Genomic DNA, 20,111 nt, shown 5'->3' on the forward strand with positions numbered 1-20,111 from the left:
TTTCCTCCCTCTTGTCTGTGTCTTGAATGAGGCGTTCCCCCAACCCTCCTTAAATGTCAAAGCCATGCAAAAAAGGCTTTCTGACTGCAATCTAAACTAGGTTTTCCTGTTACATGCTCACAGCATCCAGGCGCTGGCCACAGCACTCCTCTCGCTTATTAAGTTCCCAGAGGCAGGCTCAATAAACCCTTCCGAGAGAGAGTAAGCCTTCCCTAAACCAGGCGCAGCCCTGTCCCAGGCGGGCACCCGGCCGTGCGCAAGCCTCGCGGAACAGAACACGCCACAGTGGGCTCAGGCGGGAGCGGCGGCGCCTGCGGGAGTAGCCGCGCGGACTACCGCCGTCGCCTCTGCGCGGCTTCCGGGTCACGTCCCCGTCCCGCGAGCCGCGCTGGGACTCCGCCCCCCAGGAAAGGGGAGGAGCCTCTTGTGCCGAGCGGGGCGCGGTCGCGGTCGCTAGGCCCCACCGCAGCCGGTCAGCAGTCGCCGGTTTAAGCGCTGAGGGCGGCGGGTCACGTGCCGGACGGGGTGGGGGCGTGGCACCAGGAAGCGGCCTCCGCGCCCGCTGGGATCGCCGCCGCCGCCGCCTCCCGGCCTGACTCGCCGCGCCCCGGTGCCGGGCGCAGCTTGCCCGGCTCCACGCTGGCGGCCGCCCCCGGACCCCCCGCCGCCGCCGCCGCGGCGCCCGCTATGGGCCAGGAGGACTACTATCTGGAGCTGTGCGACCGGCCGGTGCACTTCGAGAAGGCGAACCCGGTCAACTGCGTCTTCTTCGATGAGGCCAACAAGCAGGTCCGGGCCGGCCCGCGCCCTCCTTCCCCGCGCGGCCGGGCGCACCCTGCCCGCCATCCCCCGCGCCCCCAGCGGCGTCCTGCGCGCGCGCGCGCCCAGGCCGGGTGCTGGGGGACCAGGCCTGGGGCCTCCCCTCCGGTCCCGGGACTGGCACCAGCCCCGTGCTGTTGGGTGGGCCGAGGGACCAGGCGCCACCGCGGCGGGACCTTTCTCCTCCAAAGTGACAGCTTGGTTGACCCCGAACCTGCGCCACCGACCCTGCAGCGCCCTTTGGCCGGTGTGGTCGGCCGTTAGCTCGCCAGCCCTTTCTCGGTGCCTTTGTTGTGTTTGTCATTAGTTACTCTTGCACTCACGGATTTAGGCGTTGAGACTGGCTTTATTCTTGGAATTTTGGAAACGGAGGGTGGGGGAAGCAGTGTGAGGAGTAATAGGGTGTGCTTAAGTGTATCAGTGGCGCCTTTGCTGAACCGGATTAAAATTTGTAGCCTCGGCGACCCAGGCCCGGTTTTGCACAGTGGGTGGCACTCACAATGGTTTAACCTTTTTGGTCTCTGCTACTCCCTTGCCCCTTAAAATTCTTGTAAACACCAGGTATCTGTAGATGAATATGTGCCACCTTAGTTGAGCTGAACCAAGAGTGGGGTGTGGTAGAAATAATCACTTGTTAGGCTGGTGTCTGTGTCTCAAGTCTTTCAAAGTTCAGGCCATTAACGTTGCTTCTTTTGCCTCCTAGGTTTTTGCAGTTCGATCTGGTGGAGCTACTGGGGTGGTAGTTAAAGGCCCAGATGATAGGAATCCCATCTCATTTAGGTAACTCTTGACATTTACAGAATAATTTTCACGTGTAAATAAAATGATGTTTTTCTGTTTCGTCTTCAGAAGGTGGTTTTAAAAGTTTGTCCTTTGTCTTCCCTAAAAGTTCTGAAGTCTGTGCGCATGCACATCCCTGCCTCTAGGGAGAGGGAAGCAGACACCTGCCAAGCAGACACCTGCGAGCAGTCTCCGTGGCACACATCAGTACTTCATGTCAGAGTGAAATGTGTAGAGTAGTTGTCTCTTGATTTGGGAATCAAATGCTCCAACATAGGTACCTACTTACTCCTACTTGAAATTAGCAAGGCAGTTTATTGATGTGTCCATTTCCGGTGTCTTGGCGGAGGAGGGCCTTCATTTGCCTGTGGCCCAGCTCTTTCCAGAGTATGTGGTAGGTGGAGGAAGTTCCTAGGTTAGTGTTTCCTGTATAATTATATTAAGAAAATCCCAGCTTCCACCAACGGTGACTGGATGTCCCAGTGTATGCAGGTTGAACCAGTATAATTGCAAATAGCACTTCCTTTCACTTTCTGAAGTGTCCTGATTTGGTTGATAAGTTATCTGGTCTTCGTTCCTGTGATTACAGGAAGGGAAAGTGTAGTGTGGGCCCTCGATTCAGTGGGGACTTAAATTTTTTGCAGGTGGCCTGTGTTAATAAGAACGAGTTTTTGAAGTGGAAATGAATCATCATTTGTTTGGCACACACTGATTGCAGCCCCCCGCCCTGTGCTAGGCGCCAGGCATGTGAAGGTTTTGAATTAGCCTGGCGCCCTTTTGGAGAGCTCATAAATGTAGTGTGGGAGACAAGTGTGTAGACACATTCTGTTGATTTGAGAAAGTGCCGTAATAGCACTGTGTTCAGAATTGGGGCACACAAGAGAGAGGAGACATTTATCTTGGGGTAGGCTGAGGAAGACCACTGCCTCGGACGGGGAAGGCCTCAGAGAGGAGGGAGTCTTTGAGCTAAACTTTAAGGCTTGAATGGAATGATTCTGAGTGGGGAAGAAAGATGGCCTTTCAGATGGCGAAGAAAGCCAGAGTGCAAAGCTTAGCAGGCAGGGTGTTTGGGGGATTCCAGGTCTGTGTAACTGAGATCAGGTGTCCTCGCAGGGAAGGAGAGGTGGGGGTGGTTTGGCCCCTGGCAGGAGTCAGCTTGAACCTTATGTATTCTGCTATGGGATTAGGGCTTTATCTTATTGGAAATTGTAAGATGGGGGCATGGCACGATCTTATCAGCGTTCGGAAAGATCACGCTGTTCACAGCATTGACCTTGGATTACCTGGGAGCGTGTCAAAGTCAGGGGTACCACTGAGCATCGACTGCAGTAGTCTGAACCGGGCATACCCAAGACCAGACCCAAGGCCGAGTAGACTGTCACATAGGCACTCGGGAGGTGCTTGGGAAGGTCTTGGGTAAGTCTTGGTGATCATTTGGGTGTGGAAAGTAACAGTGAGCCGCTGATCCAGATTTGGGGGCTTGGTAGGGTTTGAGGAGGAAGATACTGAATTTATCCCCTTTAAATTTTAAGTTTTGATGGCAAACATTTTAGCAGTTTTGTGTATTTTTAACAGTTGTCTGGTGGTATAATTAACTGCATATATTTAATGTATGCAGTTGATGAGTTTTGACATGTTAACCATCACCACAGTCTTTAAGTTTGCTTGTGCGGCCCTGTAATTCATCCCTTGACCTCCTCTTGTAAACATCTGTTTGAGGCCCTGTAAGACTCCGGGGGTTGGGAAGTAAATGGGAAAGCGTAAGCTTGGCTGTAAGAGCATGGTGGGTGGGGGAAGGTGGTGGTTGGTGGAGAAGTTTGCTGGGTGGGTATTGCTTATTTATGTCCAAAGTGACTCTCAGGGGAAAGTGCATCTGTTCTCCATTCTTCAGTCACTTGTTAACCACAGTGTAAATTTCACTGGCAACTTGCTGCCAGTTGGATTTTGTTGTTTGAAAAGAAGTCCTGATAGTGTCAGAAACATAATTTTCAACTAAGATCTGCTGCTTTCTGAGTATTTAACTTGCCTTTTCTCACAAATTGATAGATGCTAGAATTCAGTTCTTAACTTTTTAACTCACCCCCTTTTTTTCTTAAAGAATGGAAGACAAAGGAGAAGTGAAATGCATTAAGTTTTCCTTAGAAAATAAGATATTGGCTGTTCAGAGGACCTCAAAAACTGTGGTAAGACATGCCTTTATTTATTTATTTAAAAATTTTTTTAAATGTTTATTGTATTTTTGAGAGAGAGAGAGAGAGCACGAGCGGTGTAGGAGCAGAGAGGGGCGGGGAGACACAGAATCCGAAGCAGGCTCCAGGCTCCGAGCTGTCAGCACAGAGCCCAATTTGGGCTCGAACTCATGTACCAGGAGATCATGACCTGAGCCGAAGTTAGTGCTTAACCGACTGAGCCACCCAGGTGCCCCTGTTTATTTTTTTTAAGTTTTATTTAAGTAATCTCTACATCCAACGTGGGGCTCAAACCCACAACCCCAAGATCAAGAGTTACATGTTCTAGTGACTGAGCCAGCCAGGTGCCCCAGGACATATCTTTAAGTACAGAGTAAAGGAAAGGACATTAGAAGTACACTTAGAAGAGAATGAATTACAAAAAAACAGCTAAAGGAAGCATTTATTATTTTAATGTCCTGAAAGTTATAGTTCTGTTGTACTATATTTGAGCCTTGGGAATTCTTTTTTTTTTAATTTTTTAATGTTTATTCATTTTTGAGAGACAGGGCGTGAGCAGGGGAGGGGCAGAGAGAGAGGGAGACACAGAATCCGAAGCAGGCTCCAGGCTCCGAGCTGTCAGCACAGAGCCCGATTTGGGGCTTGAACCCACAAACTGTGAGATCATCACCTGAGCCAAAGTCAGATGCTTAACTGAGCCACCCAGGCACCCCTAGCCTTGGGAATTCTTGAAGATGAGAGAGACATTTCAAGGGATAAATATTTGTGACCTTAGTTTGTCATTTTTGACTTAAAAATGTTTTAAAGTAATTTGGAACCTCAGGCAACCTTGGATTGATTGGTAGCGGCATAGATCGTGTGAGTTGTATTTTTGGCAACTTTGTGAATTAGCTTTAATGGAGTAACTCCATTTACTCACTGCTTGCATCTTTGAATGCTTGATCCCCTAGGAACAGACATTCAAAGTTGGAGCACCCGTTTGGCATTTTCACTTTCCTAAGCATTTTCACTTTCCTAAGTATTCACCGTCACCATTGGTAAAGTAGAGCAAAACCTTTTGGAAACAGGCAGAATCTGATTTCCCCCTGTCAGTATTAATTGCTAAAATTGTTGGAAAGCCTCTTATAAGAGGCAGCAACACATTTCTCTGGAATCCATTGGTTTTCGGTATCAGTTTCTAAACTAACTGGATAATTGGATTAACTTTTTTTTTTAATTGCATTGGAAGGGGACAGATTGTCCAAATTGGTTTTTTTAGTTTTCCTGCCTTCTATCCGGTTTTTTTTTCCGATCACTTTTTAAATTTGTCTTTTGTCTGTCTGGTGGTATGCCAGTGTCTGTTGGCAGTATGCTGCTTGATCCCAATTTCTCCTTGTGGTTTTTTTACTCTTCAGGATTTCTCTAATTTTATCCCGGATAGTTCTCAGCTGGAATACACTCAAGAGTGCAAGGTATGAGCCCAGATCCTTTCCCGGCTGCTGGCCATCTCACTGTGTGGGTGACGTGGGGGAGGGGCAGCGTGCCCTGGGAATTGCCAGCACACCCTGGGAGGCAGGCTGTGCCTTATGCTGACTCCTGTTGCACGGTGGCTCTGTGACTTGGACAGTTTTAAAAGTTTTGTTTTGTTTTGTTTTTTTATGTTTATTTATTTTGAGAGAGAGAGAGAGAGCACTCGGGCATGGAGGGGCAGAGAGGGAGAGCGAGCATCTCTAGCAGGTTCCACACTGTCAGCACAGAGCCTGACTTGGGGCTGGATCTTGAGAACCGTTAAGCTCGTGGCCTGAGCCGAAATCAAGAGTGGGATGCTTAACCCACTGAGCCACCCAGTCGTCCCAGTTTTAAAAGCCTGTTTCTTCTTTTATAAGATGAAATCGGGAGGATTAAATGGGTGACAGGACATTAATCGCCCGGCTGTGCTGGCTGTTCGGGGGGGTCAGACCCTGGATTCCTTTCATAGCGGCCTTGTAGGAGGTTTTAGGAAGAGGAGTGTTTTCCCCTCTCCTGATGATGTTTCCTTTCCTTGATTTGTTGTCCTTGTGTCCTTCCACTTTCTTTCCCCAAGTGTAGATTCTAATCGGTTTTAATTAGATTTGCTGGGTAGCATAAACGAGGCGAGGCGGTGGGGCTCAGCTTAAAGCAGCAATGTGACACCCTGGAAGGTAGCAGAAGGTGCTAGTGGCTGGGTATGGCTTTTAGCAGCTTCACAATGGTTTTGCTAAATGGAGTTTAGCAAATGGAGTTTAGGGTGGGCTCTGTGACAAGGAGAGGCCCTTCGGCCCACGAACCGGCCCCTCACAGACCTCTGGATCTGTGCGCCACAGAGCCCCTGTCCTAGCCCTGTACGGCCTCAGGTTTGGGGCACTGCTGTGCAGCAGGGGAGGCGAAGGGGTGGGCTCAGGGCCCCAACCCCATCTTGGTCCGCACTCACTGAGAACCTTCTAAGCTTTTCTACTTTTATAATGCATGTTTTTAGAATACAGCTAAGAGAGAGTCACCTGCCCTTTGATTTTCCTTAAGGAAGAAGTTGATATCTGTGTGTGCTGGTCAGTTACCTTTCTGCAAAATTCAGGCTTTTCCCTCTGTTCTTGAGAAGGAATTAAGAGTCAGGTTCTTTAGTGAGGCATCCCAGGTGGAAATCTGGGAATGTTGTATTGAAAAGAAAGTTTGATTTCTTAGTAAGTAATCAAATCAGGGTAACTTTTATTAAAGACTGTGAGAAGTGGAGTATTTGAAGCTTTTGAAGAGTTGTACAAAAACTAATTAATTAAAAAAATTTTTTGTAATCCTTTTCAGACCAAGAATGCCAATATACTTGGATTCTGTTGGACCAGTTCTACTGAAATTGTCTTCATAACAGATCAAGGAATTGAATTTTACCAGGTATTATGTTGATCACTTCTGTTTGCTGGACAACGGTCTGTGATGGCAGTGTGGCAGCCTTCTGAATTCACTACTGAATAGACATTTTGAGATTCTAGAACTTTAGGTTTTTGTTTGGGTTTTTGTTCTTTATTTCTAATTACAAGAAATGCATGTTTTTTATAAAACGTTTAAACATTACCAGGCTATCTGGAAGGTAAAAGTCCCCCCATAATCCCTAGAAATAACTAGTATGAATAGTACGTTTTTCTTTGTTTTCCTACACACATGCAAACTTCATTTTTTTATAAAAATGGGAATGTTGTATATGAAGTTGTGGCTGGCTTTTTTTTCATAGCAGTGGGGCTTGGACATTTGTCCATATTTTATTCTGAGTAGTGTTCTGTTGTGTGGGTGCACTGCGGTTTAATTAATTCCCTGTTGATGAACCTCTGGCTTGTTTTCATTTTTCTGTGATTGTAAACAATTCTTCAGTGAACATGCTTGCAGACATTTCTTTATGTTCTTGGGTGAGGCAGTTCTTGGAAGGGGAATTACGGCACAGATACGAACATCCGAAAAGCTGAACAGATATTGCTAAATTTTGTCCAGAAGTTTGCTCTGTGACTTCCGGTATAGGGATATCTTTTTCCACATTTTTGCCAGAACTGCATATGATGAGTCCATAGACATATAGTCTGGGTATTAGCCCTTTCTCAGGTGAGATGGTTTGCAAATACTTCCCGTTGCACAGGCTGCCCTTTTGCTCTGTTGACTTGACTTGGTACCTGCCTTGTCTTGTAATATGTTCCAGCTGCCCGACCTGTTGAGCATGCTTCTGAATCTTTCAGTGGAGCTAATCTAGAAAGTGTTCGGATATTCTCGGGGTTCAATTTTGTTGACCTAATGAAAGCAGTATAATTTAGAATGTACAGATGGAGAAAATACACCCTTTAAGCAAAATGTGAGATGTTAGTGCTTTGCCATGGGGCCGTCCTCAAAACCTTTGTAATGACCACCAGAAAGAAAACAAACTGCACAAATCTCGTACACATAGAAGGAGAGTTTTGTGTATATGGTAGCGTGGATAGGATCACCTGCTTTCCCGAAGGGTTCCTTGTGGCAATCATATACTTTTCTGCTCTCTGTAGTGGAAAAGTGTACATTCATGTCATCTAGATGGTCTTCAGATCTTCAAGAAATAAGTTAGAAAGAGGACTCTAGCATATCCGTTTCATATCTAAATTGTCAAGAAACCCATGCCTTTCCACCATGACTTCCACGTCGGTTCTGGAGCACAGTGTTCTAGGAGCATTCATGTCTCGGGGCTCTATACAGTGTTCCTTAATTTATCCGAATATTTAGAGTATATTTAAGAGCTGCCTCAACCGTAAAATACTAGGTTTGCATGCAGAGTCTCACGAACACGATTGTTAGCAAAAGGGAGCTGCTCCCAGACTCCATGCTACCTGGAGTCAAGACAGAGCCAGGTGGAAGGCAGGTGCTACAGGCTGGGTGTGGGTGATTCAGTGCATGGGATCGTTGAGGTCGGTGGGGGGGGGGGGGTGCGCGTTTGCTTCCACGGGTTGGAGGAGGGAGTATGTAGTCTGGACTCTTGGGTTGATGATGCCTGGAGAGTGTGCAGGCTCTTGCAGGGAACTGGCCTGCCTGGGCTGTGACTGCATAGCGGTGTCTGAGCTGTATTTTCTCCTTGGTCAGGTATCCATGCTGCCCGCCTCTCAGGGTCGTGGTGTGAATAAATGAGCCAAGATGGGTAAAGCACTGAGCGTGGGGAGCAGTAGCTGCAGCAAACAAAAACCTGTGCAATTTTACTTAGTGTTTTTTTCCAGATTTTTCTTGTTAATTTACCATCAGTCGTCTTCCATTTTGCTGATTTTAAAATAAAGATTTTGTTTCTCGAACTTTGCTTCAGGTGTTACCGGAGAAACGAAATCTCAAACTCCTGAAGAGCCAGAATATCAACGTGAATTGGTACATGTACTGCCCTGAGGGTGCTGTGATTCTGCTGTCTACCACAGTCCTTGGAAATGTGCTGCAGCCCTTTTATTTTCGGGTAAGAGTGAGCCTGTCTTTAGGAAAAATTCCCTTTCCCCCCTCCCATCCTGTTCCTCTAATATACTAAGGTATCCCGGACTTCAAAGGGGCAAGTTTCTCCAATAACCTCACCACTTCTGACCACTAGAGGGCACACTGTACCATCCTGTCACGGCCAGGAATGACTCGTTCTGTGGGGACAGACTCCAGGGAGTAAAGGACTTAGTGGGACTTTGGAAAGGATGGAGAGACAGAGTGTGTGCCTGTCCTCCGTGGTTTTATGTAGGGAATGCTAAAGCATCAAAGAGGTTTAACCAGCTTTTCCTAAAACTTGTATCACCCCAACAGGCTGGCACTATGTCAAAGCTGCCCAAGTTTGAGATTGAATTACCAGCTGCGCCCAAGTCAACTAAACTGAGCCTTTCTGAGAGAGACATCGCGATGGCGACCATGTATGTCTGTCTTTTGAGAGAATTCCTTCCTGACATTTGCTTTTGGTAATAGAAGTAGCAGAAGTGCATCATAAAAGCACAGCACTTCCGATAGGTGCCCTCAGAGCACATGATAAAGACTCCCGCTTTCCCGTTCAGTGTCTAGATTTTATGAATGGAGAAAACTGGTCGTCAGCTTGGCATTCTTTTCTGATTCTTCTAGCTTTGTGATCTTAGGGAAGTTTTTTTCCACCATTCTGGTCTGATAAAATGAGAACATTGGACCAATTTGTTGTTTAGGTATCTTAGTTCTATAATTTTTTTTTTATTCTGTGAGTAGTTGAAGGTTATCTAGGACTTTTATTTATTTATTTATTTATTTTTAGCTAAAACATATCCTGCTGGCTTTAAAGAACATAGTTTATCTAACAAACATGGAACTAAATTACTTATATAGGAAGGTATCCTCGCTTGTAAATGCAGAGTATCTCAATTTCTAAGCTTCATTATGGAAGTTTTAAACACACCATAATAGAAACTGATGCAAAGAATACCTTATGTACCCATAACCCAGTTCAAAAATGTCCAAATTTTGCTCCTAAATTACTTCTTGGATTCTTCTATGGCCTAAAACAGTGGTTTTGAACTTTAACGTTCTTTGGGAGTTAGAATGCCTTTTTTTTTTTTTTTTTCTTTTAAAGGCCATCTACTGTGGCATCCCAGGTTAGAGAACAGATACAGTGAGAGCAGTCCTCACCCAGTGGCGGCAGAGACCCACTCCCTTCCCTCTGGTCTCATCCCTGTGGCAGACCGAGGACAGTGTCAGCCACTGGAATAGCAACGTGCATGCAGGAACTGGTCACAGGAGCATTTCTTCCATGAGGCTTATAAATGAAGAGTGATTATATTTTCCTGTTATCAAGGAATATACTCATTACGTAGAACTTGGAAGATACAGAAAGTTCCAGAAAAAGAAAGTGGACTCAGTTTATTACTCAAGGATAGCTATTAACAACATGTGTTTCTTTCTAGTAGTTTTGGACATTGTGCAGAAGTTTGTCTTCCTTTTAAAGTACTGTGATGGACCTGTATTTAGTTTTGCATCGCCGTTTTCACTTTTATATAATGGCCTTGGGTTTTTTTTTGTTTTTTTTTTTTTTTTTAGCTGCACTTTGTAAATATTTTTGTTGGCTGTGAAATATTCTGTTAGGGAATATGTCATAATTTACTTAACTCTTATGGCCTCATAATTCAGCATTTAGAATAGAGGAATTTCAGATGTCCTGTGTGAAGTCTGTCTCTTTGTTCTCCAGATACGGACAGCTTTACGTTCTCTTCTTGAGGCATCATTCTCGGACCTCCAATAGTACAGGAGCGGAGGTAGTCCTATATCATCTACCACGGTATATTTAATGCTGTCCTCCTTCTCCAATTTTAAAATACGAACTAAAGCTTGTCGATCTATGTTTTGACCTTTCTGTTATCCTACAGAGAAGGTGCCTGTAAAAAGATGCACATATTAAAGTTAAATCGGACGGGGAAGTTTGCCCTAAACGTGGTGGATAACCTGGTGGTTGTTCATCATCAGGATACAGAGGTAGGAGTTATGTGTGGGTGTCTGGTCTGTCAATGTGGTTTAAGAGTTAGGAAAATTAGGGCGCCCGGGGGGCTCAGTCTATTGAGTGGCCGACTTCAGCTCAGGTCATGATCTCATATTCGTGAGTTCGAGCCCCTACATCGGGCTCACTGCTGTCAGCACGCAGTCTGCTTCGGATCTTCTGCCTCTCTCTGTCTCTCTGCCCCTGCCCTGTGTGTGCTCTTTCAAAAATAAATTAACATTAAAAAAAAAAAAAAGTTATGAAAATTGACAAAACATGCAGAACAGAGAATAGAAAGTACTTTCCATGCTAAAGCTTTGGTCTTCCAGATGCAAATGAGTTTGGTATTCTAGATGGTTGAGAAAAAACAGTGATTCCCTGTCTATTGATTACAGTTAATTAAAAACTATTCCAGAAAGTAGCACATGAGGGTATTTGACTCTGGAACAATTATTTGGTTGGCTCAGCCAAGCTGGGAATTTATTGCAGAAGCACAGTCTTGCATGAGCACACAAGCTTTGTATTTCCTTTGTGAGTACAGATATGCTAGGTGATGATTTTGAGGCTTTGTGACCCAAGAGAAAGACTAGAACGGGTCCTGCTTTTTTTTTCTACACGGTTAGCTGGGTATCTGGTCACAGACAAGCTCCTCGTGTCCCGTGCCTCCCGCAGGGTGGCGATACCCTTATCTTGACTAATGAAGGTATTTCTAGTCGAAGTGAAAAAGACCTGCTGAAATCACTTGGAGCTCTTCAAGGGCAGCCTGTCATAAACACCAGGGGTGTGCGTGAGTGTGGGGGACAGTGTAACAGAGTCGTGATATCACAGCAGACTCCTCGCGGCGTAGAACCAGCCTGGGGGGGTGCAGCGCAGGGCATGCCGACTCTGTAAGCTGACGGGAATGGAGGGATCTGAGAGAACAGAAGGGACAGGCCAAGTCATGGCTTGTTTCGGCATCAGAGTCTTACTTTTTTCCACTTCAGACATCGGTGATATTTGACATCAAGTTAAGGGGAGAGTTTGATGGCACCGTCACCTTCCATCATCCGGTGCTTCCGGCACGCTCGATTCAGCCCTATCAGATCCCCGTGGCAGGTAAGGGGACCTCCGCATAGTGGATGGAACGAGGGGTACACACAGGGGTTCCCAGGCCCCTGTGCTTTTGGGGGGGCTTTGTGTTCCTTCCAGCATCTTCCTTTTCCAGGGCTAATAATGTGAGCATTAGAAGAGTAGGTTGTGTCAAATGATTGTCTTGTGTCTCCTGCTTACGTGGCCTGAAGGTAACCGCTGGTGAACTGGTGGAAAGCCAAATCTAGACGTTAACCTTCAGCTCCGTTCTGGATGTTTGGGACCAGTTAGAAGGCAGTCAGGTTCGAATTGGCCAGTTATAACAAAACAAATGCCAGGTGTGATCAAAATCATAGCCTGGACAAAGATTAATAAGAATTCAAAAGTCCATTGAATCTCTGGCCTCCAGAGCGTGGGTTGGTAAAACATTTTTCACAGCTAAAGGCTTTTCGTCATGTTTAACCCCCTAGGTTGTAAGCCCCATGCAGGCTTGTAGCGGCTCTGTATCTTGCCTGCCCCGTGCTGCTGCAGGGTGTGCCGTGGGGACGCGCTTGGTAGCCGCTCTCATTCCCCCTTCTGCTGTTGGTCTGTTCAGCTGTTCATTTTCAAGCAGACTACACATCAGAATCACCCCGGGGGCTTTACAAGGGCACCCGCTGTCACCTGAGAGCAGTCAAGTCCACGTGATTGGCAGCCAGAGTTGAGGCCCGTGTGCAAGAACTTCTCAGGTTCTAGATTCAGGTGTTCTTTGCTTTAGCTTGTCTGGACCCTTCCCTCTTTTGAGTGGGCTGTCCAAAATGACCATGTTTTCCAACCAGCTGATTAAAACCTGTCTTCGGATTGTCCCTGGGTAATCGGAGCAGAACTGGGAATGATGTTTAATTTGCAGGGCTGCATTTCTCAAGTTTACCGTGGATGCACGGGCAGTGCAACTGGGAATTAAGAGTCCCTGTCATGTGAGGTGTTTGGGGTCTGTTTCCTAGAGGAGATCTCTGTGCCTGGACCTACCCTGTGCAATGGGGAATTGAGCTAATTATTTAGACAAAGCACAAAGCACTGTTATTTGAAATCTTTTCGGTGACTGGCCTGGGGATGTGATTTTGAACCATCCAGGACTTGGTGATTTATTGTGTAAATGAAGACGAGTCCTCTTCGGTTATTACAGAAGAATGAACAACTCTTGAGTCTGTCGTATTTTCCCCTTCTTGGGAGGCTATTTTCACGGATTGTTCTCAACTTCCCCCTTCCTCCTTATATGTGGTATCAGTGGTACAAGACAGTTCACTCCTTCCTTATTCAACTGTAGTCGAATCACCATTTACTGAAGGCTTTAAAAGTACTGCATTTCACCCTCTGAGCACTGGTGTGGGCAGTATTTCCTGGTGGCATTGTCGTTGCACACTTGTGTTTTTTCCACTTGCAGGTCCTGCTCCTGTGACCAGCCAGTCTCCCATCCCGTGCAAACTCTGTATCCTTTACAAAGGCCTTACTGTTGTGCACAGAAGGGAAGATAGTACCCCTCTTTGTCTTGGTGTGTGAGAACAGTCCTGCCTGGCAGCTGTGAATAACCTGAATAACATCTTGGGAGTCCGCCTGGGGGTGCTTTCCTCACCACCTGGGCCTGAGTAGCCTCTGCAAATAGGGGGCGGGCGAGTGCTAAACAGAACTGGGTTTGTCTTTGGTTTTTATCCTGGTTTACCATTTCCTATAACATGCAGATTCTTCATCCTGGATTGTTTTTCAGCCTGACATCATCATCAGCGCAAGCCAAGGTGGGTCAGAGGGGACAGTCGTCACGTTAGAAAATAGTTACTTGTTGGTTTTGGATGACACTTGTAGCCAGTAACAGGTTCAAGGTGAATCTGATAAATGACCTCTTCCTTCAGTCTTAGGAATGGGAAAATTTTTCACTTTATACTCTGTTCTCTACTGTTCTGTTTTATCCTGAGCATATACTATTATTTTTTAAATGTTTATTCTGAGAGAGAGAGGTAGAGATTCCCAAGAAGGCTCCATGCTGTCAGTGCAGAGCCCAATGTGGGGCTCGATCCCACAGACTGAGATCATGACCTGAGCTGAAATCAAGAGTCGGACACTTAACTGAGCCCCCAGGTGCCCCGCTTATATTAGTTTTATAATAAACAACTAAGAATGGCTATTCCCCTGCTTCTAGCCCATTTAAGTCTGTCCGTTCTGAAAAGCCAGACTCCACAGCACGGTGTACAAGGCCCTCCCTGCCCTGTCCTTATCACCCCCCGTCCTACCCACGTGTGTCTTTGCCCTTTTCTGTTCCGTTTGCATAGAAGTGCGCTTCTGCTTCCCACTGTGCTGGGCAAGCTCCTTCAAGATGCTAGCTCTCTCTTCCTGGTAACCCCCTAGCACCTGTATCTTCCTGTTGGGAGTACTTTCCACATTTGTCTTCAGTCATCTTGTGTATTCTCCTGTCTTACCCACTGGGATTCGCGAGAATTTTCGAGGTTTCCACTGCATGTAGAATTCCTCTCTCCCTTCTCCATCTGGAACGGTGCTGGCTCTGGACCAGCTGCAGGAGAATTGAGAAGGGGACCACTCGTCATCTTTAATGCAGTGTTGAATTCTCTTGTGGAACCCCAATTGAGGAAGGCACTACCTGTCTACGTGGCAGTGTGGGTGTTCAGGCAATTCATGGATTGGTGAATGCATGAATTATGAACTTCCCTTGGGAGCCTCGGGAGTTACCTTTTGACTTGAAGAGCCAGTGCGGGAGAAACCAAAGTATAGGACCAAAGTAAATACCGCACATTGACATCCTTTTCTACCTTCAAGGTTAAAAGGGGGCTGGGTGTGGGGACAGAAATGCCCTGAGTTGATCGAAGACTTGTCACCCGCCCTTATTTCGGGAGCTACACCGTTGATGCCCCTCTGATTGGAGAGGGTGACCTTGTTGGAGGGAACCGTCAAGCGGGCGGTGGTCGTTTGGCTGGGTGTCCTTCTGTTGTCAGGTGTGTCCTGCATTCCCTGGACTGCGCTTGGGTTAGTAAGAAGAGGGTAGCAACAGTGCTTTGCAGGACGGCCCCCTCCCCCGCCCCCCCAAATGAATGTTTTAGGGGAACCATCTTTTGGGCTTCTGTTCTCGTTTGCGTCCAGTATGAAATTTGCTGCCTCCTCAATCCAGGTTACCTCTGGAACCTCCAAGTAAAGCTTCAGCCTATCGTAAACCTCTTGCCAGATAAAGGAAGACTGATGGACTTTCTCCTCCAGAGAAAGGAGTGCAAGATGGTCATCCTGTCTGTCTGTTCGCAGAGTAAGTGGACGAGTCCTTCCCCATTGGACTGATTCCAGTACTCGGCTTGGGCTGCCCACACCCTTTATTGGGAGCTGGGCCACATTTGTCTCCTTTGTCCATAGTGTGGAGCCTCATTCTTCACTTGAAGAATGAATTATTTAACCCCCTGGAAGGAAAGACCAGGAAACAGAAAAATGACTTACAGTGACTTGGGTAGAAAAGCTAAATTGGATGGTTCCAGCAAAAGCAAAGCTAACTGTGGCGCACTTGGCGGTAATGAGCTAGCATCTCCAGCCTTAAAACAGTTCCCAGAATCCAAGTCACTCACTGCGTATGTGTCTACTTTGAGCACTTTCTACTGAAAGCTTCTGTAGCCCCTTTTCCTAGTAACCAGGAAGGGCTGGTGAGTGACTTCCAATCTCCAAATGATACCCTTTCTCTGAATGCCCCTTGAAGGTATGTTTGCCTGGTAACCCTTTGAGGTTAGTTACTTCTGTGCTAGCAACTGTCTGAATTCTGAAGTGGATGTAAAGTCACTTGACCTGTGTGAACATTCTTCCCAGTGTTGAGCGAGTCAGACAGAGCAACCTTACCTGTGATCGCCACGGTTTTTGACAAACTCAATCACGAGTACAAGAAGTACCTGGACGCCGAGCAGAGTTACACAACGGTAAGCTGTGTGTGTGCTGGGTGGGACAAAGGGCTCTTCTCCACCCCCACCGCCCAGTGTATTTCCTAACCAACTATAATGCGAGGTTCTGGTGGGATAACACCACTGGGGTGTGTGTGCCAGGTGGCAAGGTGGCTGTGTTGGGGGTCACAGATTCAGAGTTTGTGCCTCCCCTTAGCTTGAGGCTGCGTGTCACTTAATGCCTTCGCTTGTTTTTAACCTGTGTTGAATCGTACAGATAGATCCTTGGTTTTACCTGTTTTGTGGATAAGAAAAGCAGTTTCGGCTTTGCCTTACTTTATACATACTTCTGCCCGGTCAGAGCCTGGACTGAACAAATTAGGCGTATAATCCTTTTGCCGCATCTTCTTTCTTTCTTTTTAGGCTGTAACAGCTATAAAATTAACACTTTTACTGGCATTCGGTCAGCGTCCTGTCAGGATAGTGATGACATATTAGCACCGTGCTTCCACAGAGCGGGTTCACTTGTTTGTCGTGAACGGCTAGAAACCATTGACGTGGCCTGTAGCCAGGTTCTGCTATACTGTTAGGATGAGCGGAAGGACGTATTTCACTTCAAGGACCTGATTAGTCCTGAAGCTTAAAACAGAAGTGGTTTTAGGCAGTAACGAGGAACCCAGAACTGCACTCCCCTTTAGCTCCTCGGGGGTAAGAGAACTGATGCAGGCTACTGAAGGCCAAGTGACCTCGGAGTGCACCTGTCCCTGTCCTGTGAGACATGCGAGGGGGGCTGGGTTCTTGCAGAGCCTCCTTGGCCTTCCTGCTAGTGTACTGGGCTGTGGGAATCCGTAGGTCTGACCCCAGTTGGGTTTCTGTGCCTCGCTGCTCTGGCTCTGAGTCTTTTTAAATGCATGCCGGTCAGAGGGTGGTCCCCCCCCCAGCAATGCTGGAGCTTCCCCAGCCCCCACCACAGCTGCACCGTCAGCCCTGGAGCGAGCTGCTCTAGAGAGTTCAGGGAAGTCATCCGTCTTCTCGCAGAAGTCAGCAATGTTTGGGTGGCCTTGTTTACCACTCGGAAACGCACACATCCAGCCTTACAAGCGGTATTCCCTTACTGTGTGACCAGTACACCATTCCATTTTTATTAGATAACAAATACGAGAAAGTCCGTGATTAAGAAAATGAGGGATTTTAAGAGGGGAGAAAAATGTGTCTCAAGCAGAAGCGGACTTCTGCTTTTTTAGCTCCACGTGTGAACGTTGGCATATTTTCAAGATGACCAACTCTGACTTCTAAACCCAGCCCCAGCCCGCACAGGAAAAATGGTTTTGTCCACGTAATAAGTGCCATCCTCCGCTCGTATCTTAGGAATTCAGTTTTCTGGGAGTCCCTAGAAGCTGACGAGAGTCCCGTTTGCAATGTGTTGTCTAGGCAGTAGAAGCGGGGCCGAGCCGGTGCAGCCCGCTTCTCAGAAGGCCGGTGCGGACCCAGGCTGTGGTCGATCAGTCTGACATGTACACCCACGTGCTGTCAGTCTTCACGGAGAAGAAGGTGGGTGACGGAGCCTCCAGCCAGAGATCTTATCTGCAGGGAACTGAGGAAAGCAGTAGAACTCCTAATGTGATTTAAAGAACCAGAGTTCTCTTGGGTGAAGACCCAGTGCTAATAGTTTGGCACTATTATACTAGGCCAAAACGTGACCGTCGACGGGGGGAGGTTCTGGAGGGATCTGTGCAGAATCCGTGAACAGCACTGGGCCAGAGGCGCACGGAAACAGAGCGGGCGGGTAGACAAGGAACTGCAGGCGGCCTCCTTGCGAGCGTCCGGTTTTGAGACTACTCTTCTTTTCTTCTGTAGGAGATGCCTCATAAATTTGTGATAGCCGTACTGATGGAGTATATTCGCTCTCTTAACCAGTTTCAGATCACAGTACAGGTACTTTCCAACCATTTGTGGTCCCAACTTAGAGGAGCGGGGTCTGCGTACCAGACTCCGAAATCTGAGTGACTCTCCCGACATCACCGTGTCGGGCTCAGGTGGGATGATTAGTGTTTAATCGAGCATCCTGTCAACGCACAGGTGACAGAAACCTTAACCCGTCACTTAGAATAGCTCCATCCTAGACACACCTGGCCTCATGCATGTTGTAGTTGGGTGACTCGGAAAGTCTTCTCCTGTTTTTGTCCTCAGCACTACTTACACGAACTTGTCATCAAGACGCTCGTCCAGCACAACCTCTTTTACATGCTGCACCAGTTCCTACAGTACCACGTCCTCAGTGACTCCAAGCCTCTGGTATGTGGCCCCAGGCTTTGACTTCTGGGATTAAAAACTTCAGATTTAACCGTCTGACATCTTATGCTGAAGCTGGTGTGAAAACATGTCTTTCAGGCTTGTCTGCTCTTGTCCCTAGAAAGTTTTTACCCGCCCGCTCATCAGCTGTCTCTGGATATGTTGAAGGTAACTCTTGCTACGTCCCCGTTTTAAACTGCATTCACGTCTCTTCCTGTTGCCGCTGCTTACCTGGACTTGTCTCCCTTTCCAGCGCCTCTCGACAGCAAACGATGAAATAGTAGAAGTGCTTCTTTCCAAACACCAAGTGTTAGCTGCCTTAAGATTCATCCGGGGCATCGGCGGCCATGACAACATTTCTGCACGAAAATTTTTAGATGCTGCGAAGCAGACCGAAGACAACATGCTTTTCTATACTATATTTCGGTTTTTTGAACAGCGAAACCAGCGTTTGCGAGGGAACCCTAACTTCACACCAGGTAGGACACGGCAGTGGTAAAAAGGCCTGGGGCGAACACAGACTCAGGGTAGCAAGAGAATGCTGGCAGGCTAGGAGGTGAGAAGCCTTTTGGGAAAGTTCCCCTAAGGAGAACTGCGTGAGCTTTTTTACAAACAAAATCCCATGACGGTGGTTAAGAGGAAAGTCAGAATGCCAGTGGAATCTGAATTAGGCTTTGGAACCTGCAGTGGACGCGTTCTGGGCACAGCTCAGGCCCGAGCGTGGGTCTGGGAATGCTCCTTTCTGAAGAATCAGGAACGAAACAGGAAAGGGCGACGAAGGGTTTAAACGGCCTCAGGCTTATTACTCACTCTTCTCTGCAGACTTACGAAACCTGAGGCATCCCCTCCTTTAGAATGGGAAGGAACATGTCCCTTTTATTTCAGGCCTGACGACTTTTTGTAGCTTAGCGAATGGTGCAAGATGGTGTTACCTGTAACAGGTTGGCCTCTCTACTTCTCCCCAAGCAGGTGGGGATTTGCTGGGGTTGTGAAGGTGCCCAGCAGCCATGCACGAAAGGACAACTGAAAAGCTTAGGAAAACAAAGTATTTAATGAAAGAAAAATAAGTTAAAACCCAGCATATGTATCTATGAGCTGTGAAGTCTTCATTCTTTTTTCCCTTTTGTGCCACATCTGATTAAATCTGCATTTCTTTTATAGGAGAACACTGTGAAGAACATGTTGCTTTTTTCAAGCAGGTTTTTGGAGACCAAGCTCTCATGAGGCCTACGACATTCTGAAATCACTTGCTAGTTTTTTTTATATATATATAAAAATGTGTACAAAGTTAATTTATTGCATTAATAAAGCTCTTTAAACTACAAAATGTTATAGTAAAGTGTATCTACACCATCCTCAAATGTTACTAAAAATACGGTATTGAATCTGTGTGATGGCTTACTCCCAAACAAAAGGAAAAACATTGCATTGATTGGCCTGTAAAAAGTGTCAGGGAGCAGATCCCACTCAGCCATGCTAGTGTCACCTTCCGCCTGCCAAAGAGTTAGGTCTGGTTCGCGGAGAACTGGAAGGCCCCGCAGCGTCCCAGGGCTGCCTTCCGATTCCGTAATGCTTCCGATTCACGAGTCACATTTGCATTCCTGAGTTTAAAAGCACTATGGCCGAAGCTGCTGCTGTTAAGTAGCCTGATGTCTGGTACCGTCCAGTGTCCAACTCGGCCTCGACGGTGCAGCCACTGTCCAGTGAGCGGTAGGCTGAGCGACCCACAGACACAGTTCAGAGTCCCCCGACCTCGCAAGAGGGCTAGAAATTTAGGAGTTGTTCTCGCTCTGTACCTTTGTATTGCTCTTGAGTGGCCAAGCTTTTGGCTTTATTTATTGATGGGCCTGTGGGGGATTAAAGAAAAAACTTCTGGATTATTTCTTCAGTAGAAAAGGAAGGCGACAGGGTAGTTCTGTTATAGTACAAACTTTCTATCCCTCTGAGATTCAAAAACCCCAACTCCTCATGTTCCCTATCTCAATGCTTCAACTTCTCATAAAGCTCAAGTCAAGCAAATTAGTACTGTTGTCCTTTCAACCACAGGTCATTTACAGAAGCTGAGGTGGCCGCAGAAGTAAAGAGACCTTAAGGGTAGTCTCAAGACATGACCCGAGGAGCAGA

The 20,111-nt window shown here is 47.0% G+C and overlaps 2 protein-coding genes across 3 annotated transcripts in view; one reads left to right on the top strand and one right to left on the bottom strand.

Annotated features, from left to right (window-relative positions):
* The first annotated feature begins 488 nt into the window (after nucleotides 1-488).
* RMC1 (regulator of MON1-CCZ1) lies at nucleotides 489-19,314 on the top strand. The gene is made up of 20 exons (XM_025931448.2): nucleotides 489-789; nucleotides 1,523-1,599; nucleotides 3,698-3,782; nucleotides 5,183-5,239; nucleotides 6,582-6,668; nucleotides 8,581-8,721; nucleotides 9,051-9,154; nucleotides 10,447-10,536; nucleotides 10,625-10,730; nucleotides 11,715-11,826; nucleotides 13,223-13,267; nucleotides 13,518-13,571; nucleotides 14,954-15,082; nucleotides 15,628-15,734; nucleotides 17,127-17,246; nucleotides 17,553-17,630; nucleotides 17,886-17,990; nucleotides 18,087-18,155; nucleotides 18,241-18,466; nucleotides 19,149-19,314. The coding sequence occupies exons 1-20, from the start codon at nucleotides 688-690 to the stop codon at nucleotides 19,226-19,228; spliced, it is 1,974 nt and encodes a 657-aa protein (XP_025787233.2). The 5' UTR covers nucleotides 489-687; the 3' UTR covers nucleotides 19,229-19,314.
* The window catches only part of NPC1 (NPC intracellular cholesterol transporter 1), a 54,051-nt gene continuing 52,959 nt past the window's right edge, over nucleotides 19,020-20,111 (bottom strand). For both annotated transcript variants that reach the window (XM_025931446.2, XM_086682617.1), the window contains exon 25: nucleotides 19,020-19,834. In XM_025931446.2, coding sequence (XP_025787231.2) covers nucleotides 19,752-19,834 — 83 coding nt within the window. In that variant the 3' untranslated portion in view covers nucleotides 19,020-19,751. The remainder of the gene's footprint in view (nucleotides 19,835-20,111) is intronic.

The sequence above is a fragment of the Puma concolor genome, chromosome D3, assembly GCF_028749965.1.
Source record: "Puma concolor isolate L17-30 chromosome D3, mPumCon1.1.hap2, whole genome shotgun sequence".
Taxonomy (NCBI): Eukaryota; Metazoa; Chordata; class Mammalia; order Carnivora; family Felidae; genus Puma; species Puma concolor.

What these genes read in the sequence shown, in the direction of transcription:
- RMC1 (XM_025931448.2), top strand. Translation starts at nt 688, where the DNA reads ATGGGCCAGGAGGACTACTATCTGGAGCTGTGCGACCGGCCGGTGCAC. An exon ending in TTCATCATCAGGATACAGAG is followed by an intron (nt 10,731 to 11,714) that starts GTAGGAGTTATG and finishes TTTCCACTTCAG; the next exon opens with ACATCGGTGATATTTGACAT. An exon ending in AGTTTCAGATCACAGTACAG is followed by an intron (nt 17,631 to 17,885) that starts GTACTTTCCAAC and finishes TTTTGTCCTCAG; the next exon opens with CACTACTTACACGAACTTGT.